At 57.1% G+C, this 18210-nt stretch overlaps 1 protein-coding gene across 4 annotated transcripts in view; it reads left to right on the top strand.

Moving 5' to 3' along the window:
- PACSIN1 (protein kinase C and casein kinase substrate in neurons 1) overlaps positions 1 to 15743 on the top strand; it is a 53719-nt gene extending 37976 nt beyond the window's left edge. For 2 of the 4 annotated variants that reach the window (XM_029944099.1, XM_029944098.1), the window contains exons 2-10: positions 7559 to 7684; positions 8579 to 8735; positions 9853 to 10088; positions 10408 to 10563; positions 10660 to 10835; positions 11213 to 11333; positions 11432 to 11559; positions 12178 to 12365; positions 12873 to 15743. In XM_029944099.1, the coding sequence (XP_029799959.1) occupies positions 7622 to 7684; positions 8579 to 8735; positions 9853 to 10088; positions 10408 to 10563; positions 10660 to 10835; positions 11213 to 11333; positions 11432 to 11559; positions 12178 to 12365; positions 12873 to 12982 (1335 nt within the window). In that variant the 5' untranslated portion in view covers positions 7559 to 7621 and the 3' untranslated portion in view covers positions 12983 to 15743. Of the gene's footprint in view, positions 1 to 898; positions 1061 to 3910; positions 4012 to 7558; positions 7685 to 8578; positions 8736 to 9852; positions 10089 to 10407; positions 10564 to 10659; positions 10836 to 11212; positions 11334 to 11431; positions 11560 to 12177; positions 12366 to 12872 lie in introns of those variants that run through there. The other 2 variants (XM_029944101.1, XM_029944100.1) reach the window with 2 other exon arrangements.
- Positions 15744 to 18210: the final 2467 nt, after the last annotated feature.

The raw sequence follows: 18210 nt of genomic DNA on the forward strand, positions 1-18210 counted from the left end.
GTGCAGAGGGCTTAGGACAGGCCCTCTCAGAGCCGCCAAGTGTGGGGTGACTCCACCCAGAACAGAGTGGACAGGGGCCTGTTTCTCAGCAGCTGCAGCTCCTGCCCCCTCGCCTGTGGGGTTTCAGCTCCGGCTCCCCAAGAAGCTGACCCTGTGATGAGAGATGAGAGAGGCTCATTTGAGAGGTTGTCTTGGGAAATACTGAGAACATGTAGGTGAGCCAGGGGGCCGGTTCCCACTGTGGGTGACTAGGGCTCAATCTGCTTGGCACCTCTGGAGCCACTGGAGGACCCACCCCAGGCTTAGCCCACCGGGAGGCGGGGCTGGTGCGTGTGTACACCATCCCCTCCCCACTTCCAGCCTCACCATCCCTTGAGGCTGCTCCTGCCCGCCCCCCATAACCTGCCTAACTTTTCCCTTAGCTGTTGTTACCACCTAGTGAACAAGGTGATATCTCCGCTCCCTGTGGAGCCTGCAGCATGGCACGGGCACTGAAACAGTCCCAGAGGCTCCCTGGAGACCAATGGACAGGCCCAGGCCAAATGAGATGCTTCCTCCTCTCCGCCTGGAGCGGGGACGGGGTGTTGTGCAGGGTGGGGACTGCCTTTAGGAATGATTTTCCAGAGGAGGGGGTCTGGGGCTGGAGGAAGAAGGAGAGGGTAGGGAGGGTAAAGGCCAAAGGTTGGGGTCTTGGGATGAGGGGAGGAGAGGCCAGCCAGGGTGGCCAAGGTGCAGTTGCTTTAACTATTGGCTTTAAGCATTTTCTGGCTAGAACGAGACCCTTGTCCCCTCTGCCCTGGGTCTCTCTGGGGCCCTCCAGCATCAAGTGAGATGCAGACTCTGTCTCCTCTGGTTTCCCGATGTGTGTTTCCATCCTCTTCTTTCCTCCCTACCTTAGGACTCATTTCTGAAGGAGGGCCCCCTGGGGACTGCCCCACGGGCCTTACCACAGAGGAGATGGAAGTTGGGAGGCCTGGATTTTATACGCAAAGAGAAGGCAAGAGGAAGCCAGGCCTGGGGTCTTCTTTTCACAGGTCACCTGGAGACCCGGGGGTCCCGGGTGAGTCAGGGAAGGGTCACAGAAGGGTGTCTTTGCTCAGGTGGCCATAATAATATCCCATGGACTGGGGGGCTTAAACAATGGGTATCTATTTCTCACAGTTCCAGAGGCTAAAAGTCCAAGGTCAAGGTCCCAACCTATTGGGTTTCTGGTGAGGCCTTTCTTCCTGGTTTGCAGTTGGCTGCCTTCCACTGTGTCCTCCCATGGACCCTCCTCAGTGCGAGCACATGGGGAGAAAGCAGATCTCTCTCTCCTTCTTATAAGGACACCGATCTTATTAGATTGGGACCTCACCCTTATGATATTATTTAACCTTAATTACCTCCTAAAGGCCCTGTCTCCAAATACAGTCATATTGGGGAGAGGGGTAAAATATTAACGTATGGATTTGGTGGGGACACAAGTCAGTCTTCAGCAAAGCTTTATGGGGGTGTTAGCCCAAAGAGAGGAGAAGGGGGCGTGAAGTCATTCAGAGAGCCGAGGGCCCCCTGCTTTGACAGACCCGCTGCTGTGGGGGCGTGGGCAGTAATACCCCTGACAGCAATGCCGGCGGCTTGGAGCCTCCTGCACTCATTTCACAATAGCCCCATGGGGTACTTGGTATCATCACGTCCATTTTGCCTATGGGGAAACTGAGGCACAGAGCGTGTAAACAACTTCTCGAGGTCACACAGCCAGCCAGTGGCAAAGCTGGGACTTGAACTCAGTCGTCCTGTCTGGCCCCACGCGCAGGGCTCTCAACTACTGTGCTAATGCAGCAGGGTTCCCTCTGCTTGTTGGGAGAGAACCAGCAAGCTGTGGTTCATGGCACGGTGCGGCTAAGAGCTGCGCCACAGTGTAGGGGTGAGATAAGTGAGGGCTGGGGTGTTCAGGGAAGGCTTCTTGGGGCGGGAGTACTGAGTGGGCCCTTGAGGGAAGCAGGGTTATTTTGGTTTGGACAGGGATGAGTGATAGGACAGCTGCACCCCAGGGCAGGAGGAAAGGTGTGAGCAAAGCTGCAGAAACGAATGAGGAAGGAAGGGGTGCCCATCACAGGGAGGAGGAAGAGGAGGGCAGCCCGTCACAGCTGACCCTGAGCCTTCCTGCTGCAGCCGAAGCCCCAGGGGAGGCTGGCAGGAGCCACGGCGTGGCCCCAAGTCGGATGCGGTTAGCCCGCCCATCTCGGGCTAACTTGCGGAGCAGGGCTACTGCTGGGAATGTTTGCGGGGCCTGAAACCCCCACTGGGTGAGGGGGAGGCGGCTCTGGCTTCCCATGGCCCTGTGCAGGTTTGAGCTGAGCCGCTCCCTCGGAAGAATGTCTTAGGCCAGGGAGGTCGGGGGAGCACTGGGCAGCTGGGGGGACAAGGGAAGGACTCACCCCAGGTCTGGATCTGACTCTGTGTCCTCCCTGCTGTGAGACCTTGGACAAGTCATTTCACCTCTCTGAGTCTCAGAGACAGCAGGGGAGTCACCCAATTAGTGGGCTGTTGGGAGGACGAGAGACACGGTGTATGAGGAGGCTGGCACATAGCTGGTACTCAATGATGGCATCATAGTTGGTATACAGGGAGAGTGAAGAGAGGGATAAGGGAAGAGCCTCTTCAGTCTGTGTACTGTGGGTCCCTGAGGAGAGACTGCACCACCCTGAGGGCAGAATCGTCCTGGAAGGTCAGGGAGGAAGAGACCCTGGAACTGGACCCTGAAGGTTGGCCCAGAAGACAGGAAGGGGATACCAGGAGAAGCACAGGGCCTGGGAACAGAGGACAAGTGGGATCTGGGAGCCCTCTGGTTGTGAGATTCTGGCTTTTGGTTGTGTCACCACCATTACCAACATATATTAAGCACCTACTGCATGCAGGGAACTATGTTTGGCTCTGAGGCACAGAATTCAGTGTTTCTGCCCATATAATGAATGAATAGAAGGTGCTTGGCATTTATTCATTCATTCAACAGAAAACAAACCGTGCACTTAACTGTGTGTCAGGCACCACTCTGGATGCTGGAAACATGGCAGAGAACCAGACAAAAACCACCGATCTTAGCAAGCTGATGTTACAGTGAGAGAGGAAGACACAAATATGATGAATACTGTAATGTTGGGAGCCTGGCACATGGTAACATGCGCTGTGGAGAAAGAACAATAAAGAGAGAAAAGGGAGACAGGAGAATGCTGGGGGTGGGAAAAGAGTGTCAAGAGGCCATTTGAGCAGACTTGGACATCTATGGGGGGGAGTGTCATTCCTAGCAAGTGCAAAGGCCCTGGGGTTGATGGAGCAGGAGTTGCAGGGCCTCCTGGGAAGGAATTAGACCTTTACTTAGATGCAATGGGGAGTTACAAGAGGATTCCGAGCAGGGCAGTGGTGGGATCTGACCTAGGTGTTGCCAGGGTTCCTCTGGCTGCTGTGGTGGGGACAGACTGGAGTGGGAGCAGAGGTGAGGCACACAAAGTCAGAGATGGAAAGGCCGGCGAAGAGGTCACTGGGGAGAGTGATGGGGCTGGGACCAGGGTGGCTGAGAGCAGAGCCCAGGATCTGCTCATGGGTTGGGTGGCGGTGGGAAGTGAAAAGGGCTGGGGTGACTTCAAGCCCTGTGGCTGTTAGTGGCTCACAGGGTAGGGAACCTCATGCCTCCTTTGTCCACAGCAGGCCTGCCCTCTCTGGGCTTAGGTCTTAATTCCTCTGTCCCTTCTTCAAGCCGGGGGCGACAGAACATGACCAAGGCCCCTGTCCTCCAGGGTCTTGTAGTGGCAGCTGGGGCCTGATGAGGGATGCCTTTCACCCTGGGGCTCCCCCCGCCAAAGGAAAGGTCAAGGCCACCATGAAGACTTCACACTTCCATAACACTCTGTATTTTTCAGTAAGAGTTTACTACCTTTTGATTCCTTGCGTGTCACACGAGACTCGAGTATTGTTTTCCCATCATGTGAGTTAGAAAAACAGACCCTGTGACAAGACTCGCCTGAGATCCCACTGGTAAGTGGTACAGCTGGAGCAGAGCCCACGCTCCCTGTCCAGCATGGCGAGGGCGACACCGTCTTCGTGGGCGAGAAAGACCTGGCCCCTTCCCTGGCTCTACCTCAGCAGCCCCCGTCCCTCGCCAGGGACTGCCGCCCCCACTCCAGCAATGGTGACGAATCAGTAATGAGAGGCGACAGGCTCTTTCAGACACGTCCCAGCCTCTGGGCTCTCTCTGCAATGTGGGGGTGATAGTTGCACCTGCCGAATAGGGTTGCTGGCAGGATCTGATGCGTTAAGACACATGAACGGTCCTTGGCACTGAGTACGTGCTCCGTAAATGGCAGTTATTATTATCAATGATAAAGGGCAGGCAGGGCTGCGATGGCTTTACTGCCGCTGGGGAGGAAAGTCAGATGGGCATTGTGCCCATTTGAGGGGTTCTTCTAAGAGCGTGTCGGGCTTGCTCATGGGTGCCACAGATGCCGGCCACACTGGCTTCTGGACTCTGGGAGATGCAGCGTTTTCAGCTACTGAGCACCATTCAGGAAGGACATGGCATTTGACCAGAACTAGGCCTCCCACTTGCCCCCAGGCCGACTTGCAGGAGGCAGGCGCAGGGTGGAGTGGTGTGTCTGACCAAGCACTGCTGGGGGGCTCACATGCCTCCCCTCGCATCCTCTCCCAGATCCTGCCTACCTGTCTTCCTGAGCCCGCCTCTCTGGACCCTCACCATTTCTTTTTTTTTTTTTTTTTAATTTTAATGTTTTTTCTTTATTTTTGAGAGAGAGAGAGAGAGACAGAGAGAGACAGAGAGAGACATAGATGAGCAGGGGAGGGCCAGCGAGAGAAGGAAACACAGAATCCAAAGACAGCCTCCAGGCTCTGAGCTAGCTGTCAGCACAGAGCCTGACGCGTGGCTCAAACCCATGAACCATGAGAACATGACTTGAGCTGAAGTCGGATGCTCAGCTGACGGAGCCCCCCAGGCGCCCCCGACCCTCACCATTTCGCCACCCTTTGATTTGGGTTGCACCATCCTCATTTCCTAGCAGGGCCCAACGAAGTCACGTGAATTGCCTAAGGACACATAGCAGTTGGGTGACAGAGCAGGGACCCCCAAAGCTAGAGCTATGTCAGCTGGGAGCCAGAGACCCAGGGCTTGCCTGCACTGAGGGAGGGACCCCAGCAAGTCCTCCCCTCCCCTGTGCAGAGATTGGTCTCTGTCATTGTGCATTCCCGTGGAGCCTGACACACCAGGTCTTAGCTGTACTGTCCCCTTGCTCCGTATTTCCAGTGCCCTCTGGGTCCTAGCTCCCAGCTCCCTCAGCTCTCCTTCGACAGGGGCCAGGTTTGAAAAAATGTGCATGTATGCACATAAGGCAAAATTTAAAAGGCATAAAGGACTGACAGCGAAAAATCTCCTTCCCATCATGCCCCCTAGCCACCCCGTTCCCCGAAGGCAGCCACCCTTACCAGCTTTCCGGAAGCATTCCTTGCTTATGTATTTCCTCCTATACAAAGGGAAGCGTCCATGGGTCCACTGTTTGCACCCTGCTCGGTTTGTTGTAGTGCCACAGCATGGGGAGGGTGCCCTGGCACGTCTGCACCATCATATACTTACACAGTCCCCTGGATAAGCATCTGGGATGTGTCCCACCTCTGGCTTTTACAAGTAGGGCCACAGCACATGGAATTAGGCATCATCAGTTTGCCCCTCTGGCTGGAAGGTGAATTCCTGGGAGCGCCATTGCAGGGGTGAAGGAAGTGTGCCTCTGGAGTGGGGAGAGGAAACGCCGTCCCATCCCCTACCCCCAGTCAAGGCTCATCAAGTCACTTCCCCACTACCTGGGGTGGGCTCCACCTTCACTCTCATGCGGCTCTACCGCCCCCTCCGCCCCCTCCTGCCCCCACCGCCAGCCTGCTGACAGCCTTGCGTTATTTGGATCCTGAAGAACACAGTTCTGTAGGACCTCACCGGTTCTAGAAGGGGCTCTGGCCCCAGAGATACTTCCCTAACCAGGCCGAGCATCCTTTGTTAAATATACCTGCCTTTGGCTTTCCCATGTCTCTTCATGAAGGGAGTCCTGCCGTGTAAGTGAGCAGCACCCAGTGCAGAAGGAAAAAAAAACGCAGACAGGTTTCTTGGTCCCTTGGTGAATTCTAGCCACCTTTCTTCCTACCCACCCCCACCGTGCACTAGTTTAGGGGGAAGTTTGAGGTTTTGCTAAGGAACCAAATCTCTTTAGTGCCTAAGGGGAGCAAGGAGGAGGCAGTGCTGGGTTATTCCTGGGAGCAGGGCCCTGGACAGCTAGGGAGACTGAGGCCAGAGAGGGGAGGCCACCTTGACCAATGATCTGCACGTGTTGGTGCCTCCTGCGCTGGGCCTGAAGGTCAGCTGCTATAAGGGTCGGGCATCCCCTGAACGCCAAGGTTGGACTGAATTTTCCAGAGGCTGGGTCCACAGTCCTGAGACCACAGTGCTGAGGCAGGGAGGCATCACCCGGATGTCCCCTGCCTAAGGCTGGCACCTTCTCATGGGGTCAGTCCTGCCCTGCTCTCACTGCCCCTTTGAAGACCAGATGCCTGGCCCTCTGGGTCCTGTCTTGTGACTGCTGAGTTCTTCTTGTGTGGGGTGGCAGCGAGGCCTCGGTGGGGGATGGGAATCGGGCAGCGTCCCCAGCCCTGGGGCAGCACATGGCCTAGATTGGACAGCTGTGATGCCTGCCGACAGATCCAGGCCACACGTAGCCGCTCCGCTATGCACACAGATCACAGTGGTCCGACCTTTAGGGCAGGAAGCCACATGTCTGGGACTCTTAAGGAGACAATGTAAGTGGCTGATGGAGGCTTTAGAGGCTGGGCATCAGGGCAGCCAAAAGGGCAATTTACAAGGGCCCAATCCTACGCCAGAGATGGGAGGGGGCTGTGTTGCCAGCTTCCCAGGGTAGTTAGGCCCAGTCTCTGGGTGGTGGATTTGGGGAGGTTCTAGGGGGCTGAGACTAGGGACTCTGCTGGGTGGGGGGGCCTATTGGGCCTGATGCAAGGGTTCGGGTGGAACAGGGTAGGAGCAGTGCCAATGCGGGGGGCAGCTTGAGAAGCCAGCTGAGGTTTGCTGAGCCTCAGTGGGCCCCACAGGGTGCCGGGCCCTGGGGAGGGGTGTAGGACATGCATAAAGATTAGCCTGATTGTTGGCTTTGACAAGCCGTGTGTGTCTATGAGGCAAACTGCAGGTTTATGTAAAGCAAATATATAATCGTAGGGCTCTTTTAGCCCCAAATCCAGGAGCACAAAAACAGTTGCATGCACGCCTTGGGTCTGGTGGTTGGGGCAGGCTTTTGAGAAGAGGTGCCACACTGGAGCTGGAGGATGGATTAAGGGGAGAGGGACGGCGAGGGTATGGAGTGGAGGACTTGTGGAGGAGAGGTTCGGGGATGCACAGTCCCAGGGCAAGGAGTCCCCATCCCAGTGCAAGGCTCAAGCCTGGGGAGTTGGGGCCCCAGGCCTAGAATGGGCCTGAGGGGCGCTTCACCGCTCTGCAGGGTTCTCTCTCCCGCCCTCCCAGCGCATGAACAGCCCAGCCTGCTGACCACCACTGCACACCCACCTGTCCCCCCTCGGCTACACCATGTCTGGCTCCTACGACGAGGCCTCGCTAGCTCCAGAGGAGACCACGGACAGCTTCTGGGAGGTGAGGCTCCGATGCTCCCCAGATCGTGGGGACAGACAGCCTGGCCTTGTGGCAGCCCAGGCTCCCACCCCACCCACAACCTCAGGCCTTGCTCCCCAGCCCCTCAGTTCCCTCCAAAGCCCTTGGTGTTCAGTGGGCCGGCTGTAGGCATGAAGTGGGGTAAGACTACTCCCCACCAGGCCCAGAGCCCCTCTGCTCCACAACTGCACCCAGAGAGATCCTATCACGCGTGTTTCATGATGTGGCCCGTTGGCTCTGGGGGCCTCGCTCAGAGGCCTGGCCCTTCACAAAGGCAGATACAGAGCTTTACAGCGTACACAGCCTTGTACAGCTGCCCCCTTCCCTGCCCCGCCGTGGCATGAGTTCCCGAAGTCCCCCAACAACAAAGTGGGGGAGACAAAACTAGAGCCAGTATTTCAGGAGCCTCCCAAACTATTTGAGACCAAGAAATAAAGTGTTTCGATGGGCTTCCAAAACCCAAAGTGAAAACTGCCAAACCTAAATTAATAAGTGTTTAATGAGATGTCTACACAACAAAATATTATGTCAAGAAGCTGCAGCTCAACTCAACACTTACATGACTCTATAAATATGATACATTTAGCTCACAAGAACAAAATGAATAATTCATTATAGTCTGGGTCCAAATGATCAAAATCCCGCAGTTCGTGACAGTGAGGAAGTTATGGTGAAAGTGGGTTGAGGGAGTGCCAGATATAATGCAGGGTGCCGAGGCTCCTTAAATATGAGCGGGAGGGGAGCCCCCGCGGGGCGGCAAGGCGGTGACCGTAGGAAAATGCGCGTGGCGGGCGCCCCCTGCAGGACGCGGCGTCCTGGGCGGGCAGGGGGGAGGCGGGGAGCCCGTGGGAGTAGTGCTCGCTCCTCGGCCGCCAGGTGGGGAACTACAAGCGGACGGTGAAGCGCATCGATGACGGACACCGCCTGTGCAACGACCTGATGAACTGCGTGCAGGAGCGCGCCAAGATCGAGAAGGCGTACGCGCAGCAGCTCACCGACTGGGCCAAGCGCTGGCGCCAGCTCATCGAGAAAGGTGCTCCCATGCCCACCCCGTGCGCATCACCCAGGCCCCAACCGGCTCCCCACGGCCTGGGTTCTGGGAGCGCCCAGCCACCTGGATGCGCTTGCAGCCTCCAGCCATGGGCCCTTGGAGGGCACCGTCCCCATTCTGTCCCCACACTGCACTCTGACCCTCCCAAACCAAGTCTGTCCCTGCTCAGCTCGACTTTGTACAATGTCAGGTTGGATTAAACAAAATGGAAACCAAGCCAAAACAACCTTTTTTCTTTCAAAATAATTTTAACTTAGGGAAAAGTTGCAAGAATAGTAGAGTCTTCAACCAGATTCGCCAGTTAACAATTTACTACATTTGTTTTCTCTTTTCCTCTTTCCTCTGTGCATACTTGTTGGGAACCATGTCAGTGGGAGACATGCCACTTTACTCTAAATCTTCATGTATCTCCCAAGAATAAGAACATTTGCTTACATAACCCTAGTTCAACTATCAAATTCAGGACATTTAATATGGCTCATATGCAAATTTGTTTGTGTTGGTCTGGGAGCCAATCCAGAATTGCATACCCCATTTAGCGATCCTGGCTCTCAATTCCTTCAGCCTAGAACAATTTCAGCTTGGGGTTTACATGTATTTGTTAATTTTTTTTTTCTCTTCCACGAGATTAAACCATAGTCCATCCCCAATACACAGGCGAACAAATGACTGGAATGACTGTTCCCAGGGGCCTCCGGGCTTCTGTCACCAGCTGGCTCTTCAGTGGTAACAGTCAACATTCCTGAAGCACCTACTGTGTGCCTGGTGCTGTTGGGTTTGTGAGAACTCACGGGGTAGAGGCTGCCTCCGTGGGGCTCGCAAGCTGACAGAGGAGATAGGGAGTGGGCACAGAGGCAGATGCTATAAGAAGAGTCCCGTGAGGGCTGCAGGCGGAAGCCTGTGAGAATAGAGCAGTCAGAGAAGGCTTCCTGGAGGAAGTACTCGGGCCCTGAAGGATGGACAGAACTATAAAGAGGGCGGAGGAGGGTATTTCTGTACCCACAGCAGGTATGGGGAAAGCATCAGTGAAAGGAGGCGTGGGGGAGGCCTCTGGGGAGGGGGTGATGAGGGCCTCATGACCCCATGACCGTTTCCTCAGGCCCACAGTATGGCAGCCTGGAGCGGGCCTGGGGGGCCATAATGACAGAGGCGGACAAGGTGAGCGAACTGCACCAGGAAGTGAAGAACAACTTGCTGAACGAGGACCTGGAGAAGGTCAAGAACTGGCAGAAGGACGCCTATCACAAGCAGATCATGGGCGGCTTCAAGGAGACCAAGGAGGCTGAGGATGGCTTCCGCAAGGCCCAGAAGCCCTGGGCCAAGAAGATGAAGGAGGTGCCCAGTGGGTGGCTCCGCAGATGGGGCAAGGGTGGGCAGCTGAGCTCAGTGGGGCTGTCTGATTGGAGGGAGAGAGTCTGTGGATGGGGCGGGCCCTGCAGGGGGGTGTCCGTAGGAGCAGCAGGCAGTGCCAGGCAGGGATACACCCACACATGGCTGGGCACAGGTCCCAGATACCTGGAGTGGGGCCTGCACCCCTTCTGCCTCTTAGGGACGTTTGCTCACTGCCCCGGGCAGGTGGGAGGGCTTGATGAGCGATGCATTGGTTCCTGCGTTACAAGCAGGAGCTGTGCCTCCCCCTCCCCCGTCCCCACAGCTAGAGGCAGCAAAGAAGGCTTACCATCTGGCCTGCAAAGAGGAGAAGTTGGCCATGACCCGGGAGATGAATAGCAAGACAGAGCAGTCGGTCACGCCCGAGCAGCAGAAGAAGCTGCAGGACAAAGTGGACAAGTGCAAGCAGGATGTACAGAAGGTGCTAACGGGCTGGGGGCCGAGGGGTGGAGTAGGGGGCAGGTAGCTGGGAGCTGCAGGCCTGGCTCTCACCCTTCCTTTGTGCTGGTGCCTATAGACACAGGAGAAGTATGAGAAGGTGCTGGACGACGTGGGTAAGACCACACCGCAGTACATGGAGAGCATGGAGCAGGTGTTTGAACAGTGCCAGCAGTTTGAGGAGAAGCGGCTGGTCTTCCTCAAAGAGGTGCTGCTAGACATCAAACGTCACCTCAACCTTGCTGAGAACAGCAGGTAGCTGGGCGTGGCAGTGCGGTGGGCATGGGCGCCCACAGTAGAGTGGAGACTAGTGTGCCCAGTATCCTGGGCCCCCTGTTATTGGGACAGACGCGGTGGCTCCAAATACAGTGGCTGCCTGGGTGCAAGCCGACACAGATGAGGCACTAGAGAAAGTGCTTGGGTAGATGGATTTGTGACCAAGGTGACGACAGGGGAGGGTGCTGCTAGCGCTGACCACAGGGAGGCTGCTCCTTGGCAAGCCCACCTGATTCCTAGCTGGGGGGCACGCTAGCACCCTGGTCCCCTGAACAGGCTCCCTCTGGCCCTCACCGAGGATGCGAAGGGGCCATGGTACAGCTTGCCCCCCAACTCCTGACCTCCCCTGTGCACAGCTATGTTCATGTGTATCGGGAGCTGGAGCAGGCCATTCGGGGGGCCGACGCTCAGGATGACCTCAGATGGTTCCGAAGCACCAGCGGCCCCGGCATGCCCATGAACTGGCCCCAGTTTGAGGTGAGGAGGTGTGGGGACGGGGACGGGAAGACAGAGAAGGCTGGAAGGGACCTCAGGGGGCAGCCCCCCTACCTCACTGCTCCCCTGGTGCCCACCAGGAGTGGAACCCAGACCTCCCTCACACCGCCACCAAGAAAGAAAAACAGCCCAAGAAGGCAGAGGGGGTGACGCTGACCAATGCTACTGGAGTGGTGGAGTCCACATCCCAGGCTGGGGACCGTGGCAGGTGAGTGCTCCCAGGGGGCTTCCTGGGGGCCAGAGGGGCCCACAAACTGAGGCACATGAATTTGACCTCAGGAGACCAGAAATGGTCTAAATCACAGCAACCTCGTGGTCCCCTGTGTGCCAGGCACTGTTGTAAGCATGTTCCATATAGTAACCCACGGAAGCCTCCCAACATTCTGTTAAGTGTGTAAAGAATCCCATTTTGCAGCTGGAGAAACTGACACCCAGAGAGATTAAGTGACTTGCCCAAGGTCACAGCTATGTGTCAGCTATAGTTTACTAGCTATAGTTAGTAAACCTCAGAACCAGGATATGATTGCTGTCCAAGAGGTCAAGCTGGTTAACTGCTAGGTGCCCTTCTAAAATGATGGGTCAGATGTTCTCAGGGGTCCCCTTCAGCACCTCCTCACTCAAGGGCTAGGTAATAATGCAAACAGTCCTGCCGCACATTTGTCGAAAGAGCTGTCAGTGAGGGTCACTTGCTTGGGAGCCCCTCTTACAAGGCCCATCCCTGTTCCAGCCTTCGTGAAATTTGGGCCAGGGCTCTGATTGGAGGAGGGGGCAGCCCTAGGGACAGGAGGAGAGGCAGTTCATGCTGGGTCTTCTCGCTGTATTTCAGCGTTAGCAGCTACGACAGGGGCCAGCCTTATGCCACCGAGTGGTCGGACGATGAGAGCGGGAACCCATTTGGGGGCAATGAGGCCAATGGGGGCTCCAACCCCTTCGAGGACGACGCCAAGGGAGTGCGTGTGCGGGCCCTCTATGACTACGACGGCCAGGAGCAGGATGAGCTCAGCTTCAAGGCTGGTATGTTGGATAGGGCTGGGCGGGCAGGGAGGGGCCTGAAGGCAGGGGACGCCAGGATTTGCTGGGAACGCGACTGGGGGCGGGGCCGTGGGCGTGGGCGGGACCAAACCTGGAGTGTGACCCTGGCCGCTGGGCTAAGACTTGAATTAGAGTGCAAGGGCAGGGTCTGAGAGTGGCAACTGGGTGCCAGGGGGCGGCGTGGGGACCTGAGAATAAAGGTGGGGGCGGGGCCTAAGGGCTGGTGCTGCCTGGAGAAGGGACAGGATTAGATAAAAGGAGCCAGAGGTGGAGCCTGGGTTTGGGAGGCAGGATCGAGACCCAGATTAGGTGATCGCTGGGAGCAGCACATGGGTGTGGGGGTGTGGCTAGGGCTGATCTTCAGAGCAAGCTTGGGGCAGTCGTGGGAGGGCCTAGAATAATAGTATTGGGGGCTTCCCTGGCAAAGTGAGACTAGGGGGAGCTCTCTCTGAGCCCCTGTTAATGAGCTCCTCTGTGTCCCCTTCCTAGGAGATGAACTCACCAAGCTGGGCGAGGAGGACGAGCAGGGATGGTGCCGCGGGCGGCTGGATAGTGGGCAGCTGGGCCTCTATCCCGCCAACTATGTGGAGGCCATCTAGCTGCCCTGTTCCCCTCCACACTACCCCTCACTCCTCGCCCACCGCCTTCCCTCCCTTCTCACTCTTGTCCCTCTTCCCTCGCCATAGAGTTCCAGACATATTTTCCGATCAAGCTTTTATTTTTTTAAAAGTCAAAACAGAACAAAACAAAAAAATACAGAGACAGAAGCATTTGTAGGGCCGCCTGGAGGCCAGGGCGGTGGTGGGACTTGGGGTGATGGCCCCAGGGTAGGTGAGGGTCCTAGTACTTAGCCCGACAGAGACGTTACAACATCTGCTCTTCAGATCCCACCAAAGAGTCTCCTGAGCCCTGAGGAATGTCTCCCGGACCCTTCCCTCCTGCCTCCCCCGCCCCAGACTATACCACCCCCACCCCCCAGCCCCACCCCCACCCCAGGCTGCCAGCACCTGTTCCCCCCTTGCCCCCTTTTCTCTGGGCTCAGTTTTCTGACCTCTTTCTTCTGCCTCTCCATGCTCCCCTCCCTCCACCACCCTTTCTCAAAGGCCTCCCGTCCAGACCCCAGAGAAGGGGGGGCCTCCTAGTCTTTAGTCTTCCACTCTGCCCTGGGGAGTGCCCTCCTTCTCCTGGCCTCACCCCTAGTGACTGGTGGGGCTGGAGGAGGAGCAGTCACTGTCTTCTCCCATAGATGTTTCCTGGGATCCCTGGACTCCCCCAGACATGATGAGGGGTGAGCTGCAGCTGGTGACTGTGTCACTGGGGTATAGGAGGGTGAGTGAAGGGGGTGCTAGCCCAGGCTCAGCAGAGGGACAGGGACCCTGCTGGGGCCCTTCTTTGCAGCCAGTAGCAATCTGGGCACAGGCTCTCCCTCAGAGCCATACCTCTGGGTCACTTGGTCACTTGCGGAGACCCTGCTCCCCTTTTGTAAGTCCTCAGGCAGGGAGAGGGGCCTCACAGCCCAGGGCAAAGCCAGCAACAGTAGCAGCCCACTCCCACTTTCTGGGGGGGAGGGCACCTTGCCCACCTGCCTCCCTCCATGCTCATCTGAAGCCCTAGGTTCAGCCAGCCTGCGGGAGACTGAGCCTTGCGGCCTCCCATCCTGCTCTCCCCTTCTCTCACCTGTCTGGGAAGATGCCGGAAGGACCTTCTAGCCTGGCATCAGCAGGGGCACTGCAGCCAATGGGAAAGACAGGGATGTGGCAGGAGGGAGGAACCCAGGACCTCAGGAGCTGCACAGTCTTCTTCCTTGTCCTCTCCCTCCTCAACCGGCCCTTGCCCCTGGAGCGGCATCCCCTCGGCCAGCAGCCCCTCTGTATCTCCAGGCCTCGGAGATACAGTTACAGGACGTTGAAGGGTGGGAGGAGGCAAAGAGCCTGCCCAGAGCCAGAGTGTCTCCTGTGGCTGGTGAAGGAAAGCAGTATTGGCTTACTAAGTACTAGCACCAGCTACTAGCGTCTCCCATATGTGTGGGCCCAGGGCGCTTGGGAAGCAGACCAGGGCAGGACAAAACCTCAAGGTGAGAGGACATGGTTCGAAGACGAGTCTCTTGAGAACCTCAGGGGTAAGGCCCTGGGACTTCTGGTAGCACCAGGAGGGCCCTGCTTCTGGGCTTCAGCGCTACAGACGCCTACCCCTTCCACAGCATCTGGCCCCTTGGCCTCCAGATAAAGACAGCGGAGTACCCCAGCCCTCTGGCATCCCTCAGTCCTCTTCAGCTCCCTGCTTTTTCTCCTGACAACCTACTGTTAGGTCGTGGACTCCAGCTTCCAGGCCCTGACCTTGTTCGCAGTACAGGGGGATCCTGGGAGACTGGCAGGGGCCTGAACGGTGCCAGGCCTCCCTCGGGGTCAGCGGAGTTGGAAGGTGGGGATGATGGCACCCCCAGAGACAAGCAGACTTCCCCCACCCCAGCACCCCATTTCCTGTCACTGTCTGCTCTCTGGGCATCTGCTGCAGCCTGAGATTTGCCCTCGGCCCCTCAGAGCCCGAAGCAAGATTTTGGAAGCTCTCTGTCCTCCCGGCTCCAGACAAAAGCCTCTTCAGTTTCTCCTCCGGGTGGGATTGGGGTTGGAGGCCTCTGACCTTCACCACCATACTCTTGGAAGGCAGGAAGCTGGCACATCTGCGCCTTGGGGCCTGGGCTCCCCCTCTCCGTGCCAGTGGCTTTCTAGCACCTGGGGAGGGTCTGTGGTCCTGGTTGGACCTCAGGCCTGTCCCCTTCAGCACTCCAGCTGCCCACCCTCAGGGGCAGGAACTGGAAATCCCATCCTTCCTGAGCAGCCACCTCTGAGGCCCAGTTTGGGACCACTCTCCCTCGGTCCCCAGGCTCCTCAGGACCCCAGAGTGGGACGGTCTCCCATTTGGCGGTCCCCTGTCCCCCACCCCAAGCTTAAGGGCCCAGTCCCACCTGTCAGTGCTGGTGTCAGGGCACTCACCACAAAGTGTGGGGGCCGTGCCCCCTCGCCGCGCCCACCACCTCCTGTAGCCCCCTACCCGCCCCCTTGATGCTGCACGGGCCCGCGCTGCGGGGCTCGGCGACTAATGTGTTTTGTCCCCAGTTAACTACCGTTCTGCAGCCCAGCTCTGCAAGGGGCCAGGGCTGCCCTGCCGCCCGCCATCTGCTGCCCTAGGCTTTCTGACTCCATTAGTCCGACACTTGTGAACCTCCGAGAAGTGCTGTGGTCTCAGCAATGCACCTGTTTTGTACATGATTGTGTAATTTAAAGGTATATAAATACAAATATATATATATCAGTTGTGATCGTATGACTGTGGATAAAATCCAGAACTGTGTCAACCTGGCTGGGTGTGGTCCTCTTGAGTCTTGTGTGTCTCTCAAAGTCTCTTGAGAGTTCTCTGCCGCAGGGATGTCTGTTGGGGAGGTGGTGCCCAGCATGCTCCGGGCCGTCCTGGACGACCACCTTCCGAGGCCCCGGGTCCTGCTGTGCAGGGAGGGTGACAGATGGTCTCAGAGGCCTCTGAGGCCCTACTGTTCTGCGTGCCTGGTGATGAGCACTGACCAAGAGCACTGGGGCATTTGGGGTCCCAAACTCACAGTTCAAGGGTGACCCCTAAATAGGTTTGAACGTTCTTTTTAAAGTTTTTTATTTTGAGAAAACACGCACAAGTAGGGGAGGGAGACAGAGAGATGGAGAGAGAATTCCAAGTAAAATCTGTGCTATCTGCACAGAGCCTGAAGAGGGGCCCAGTCCCACAAACCCATGAGATCGTGACCAGAGCAGAAACCAAGAGCCAGATGCTTAACCGACTGAGCCACCCAGGCACCCCCAGGTTTTAATTATGTATTTATTTATCATTTTTGAGAGACAGAGTGTAAGCAGGGGAGGGGCAAGGAGAGAGGGAGACACAGACTATGAAGCAGGCTCCAGGCTCCGAGCTGTCAGCACGGAGCCTGATGCAAGGCCCGAACTCACAGACTGCAAGAGCATGACCTGAGCCGGAGTCAGACACTCAACCAACTGAGCCGCCAGGCGCCCCGTTTTTTAAAATCAAAATTGTGAAAATGACTTCTGAGGCCTGTGCTTCCTGGTTGTTCACAGTCCCAGGCTCCCTGTGGTGTGTGATACCAGGGCAGGCTGTTCTTCTGTGTCCTGCCTGTCCTCTGACAGCATTTTCTGGGAGACCCCTGGGGCAGCTCCTCCTGGAGGACTGCTCAAGGGAGTGGGCAGGACCGAGGCTCTGGACCCTCAGCTCTGTCCTGCCAGGCCCATGTCCTGCCCGAGCCCAGCCCCAGCCTCCGCATCCTCAGCTAGGTCTCCTCACCGGCACCCCGGCCTTGGCTTCCCCCAGTCGGGTCAGATGTGTCTCTGAGCCCGCCCCCCACCCCAGCCCTGGCAACCTGGCAGGGCCCTGACACAAACCTATTATTTAAGGCAAATATACTGCAGCCTCTGTCTCCTGCCCCTGCTGCTGTCCTCTGGCCTCCGGACGGGAAGAAAAGGTCAAGGTAGGGGGTGATCTGTTCTCTACCTTATGTCCTTTATCCACCTCCAGAGACAAGCCCCTGGTTTCAGCCAAACAGAAGAGCCTTCAGATAAAGACAAGGGGTTCCCTTGTCTTATTTGTACAGCTTTGTCCATGCAGCTGGGGGAACACTGTAGGCAGAGTCCCGGGGGCAGGGTCAGGAAATACCAGGCTGGACAGAGTGCCAATGGCCAGGTGTGCAGAGGAGGAAGAGGACTCTGAAGTTTGCTGTCAGTATACAAAGTGTCACTGGATAGCTGTGTACCTGCCAAGGGGACATGTCCCTGGTCACACAGCAGGGACCTGCCTCACCCAGCTGCCCACCCCCTACGGCTCTCCTTTCTGGAGTAGCTCCTGCTCCCCACTCCTAGCCCCTAGTTCCCCCTTCCTTCCCTCCCTCCCAGCCCCAGCCTGAGACCCCAAGCCACTCCAGGTTTGGGTCCTGCTGGAGATCTGCAAGCAGAGGTGGCTCCAGGGACTCCGCTGGGGGCAGGGCAGGAAGGCTGGACAAGACCAGTTCAGCAGAGTTGAGCAGAGTTCTGGCCAGCATCCCAGGGGGCCACCTTCCTGGGAGGAGGCAGAGAGCCGAGGCTCAGGCCTGGGGCAGGTCCCCCTCCTCCTGCCCGTCTGAGCTTAACTGACAGAAGCCAAGGTGCTGTTTGCTCAGTGCCAGAAGTAAACTTTCTTCTGGAGACAATAAAATTGCTGAGGGCAGAAGGCAGCAGAATAAGACAGCATTTAACTCTCAGTGGTCTGGGCAGCACTGACCAGCCCCCAGTCCTGTCCCCTGGGAGCCTGTCATCAGAACCTACAGGTTAAGGAGGCTAAGGGTGCCGACCAGTCACAAAGCAGGAGGCGTGGAAGGGCAGAGAGCACGCTGTCCTTGTGGGTTCAGCTCCCAGTTCTGCCACTGATTGACTGTGTGACTCCGAGTAAGTTGCTTCACTGCTCTGAGCCTTAGTTTCATTGTCTGCAGAACAGGGAGGAATGCCCACCTCACAGTTTTGTCGGAGGGTTAATGACAAAAAAAGCAGTAGAAATGCCTAGCACATAGTCGGCCCTTGGGACACGTGAGCACGTGAGGAAGCTGAGACAATTACTGCCCCCAGGAGAGGGGGTGGTAGGTCCCCCTCTCTCCCCGGCACACATACAGACACTGACCCCCACCTGTCCTGCTGCGTGGGGTGTTCTGCAGAGGGCATTACAGAGGTCCGTGACCCTCCAAGAGAGACCCCGCAAACAAGTCCACCTCTCTTTCACACCCTTTGCTGCAGGGCCAGGGTCC

The sequence above is a fragment of the Suricata suricatta genome, chromosome 7 (assembly GCF_006229205.1).
Source record: "Suricata suricatta isolate VVHF042 chromosome 7, meerkat_22Aug2017_6uvM2_HiC, whole genome shotgun sequence".
NCBI classification, from domain to species: Eukaryota; Metazoa; Chordata; class Mammalia; order Carnivora; family Herpestidae; genus Suricata; species Suricata suricatta.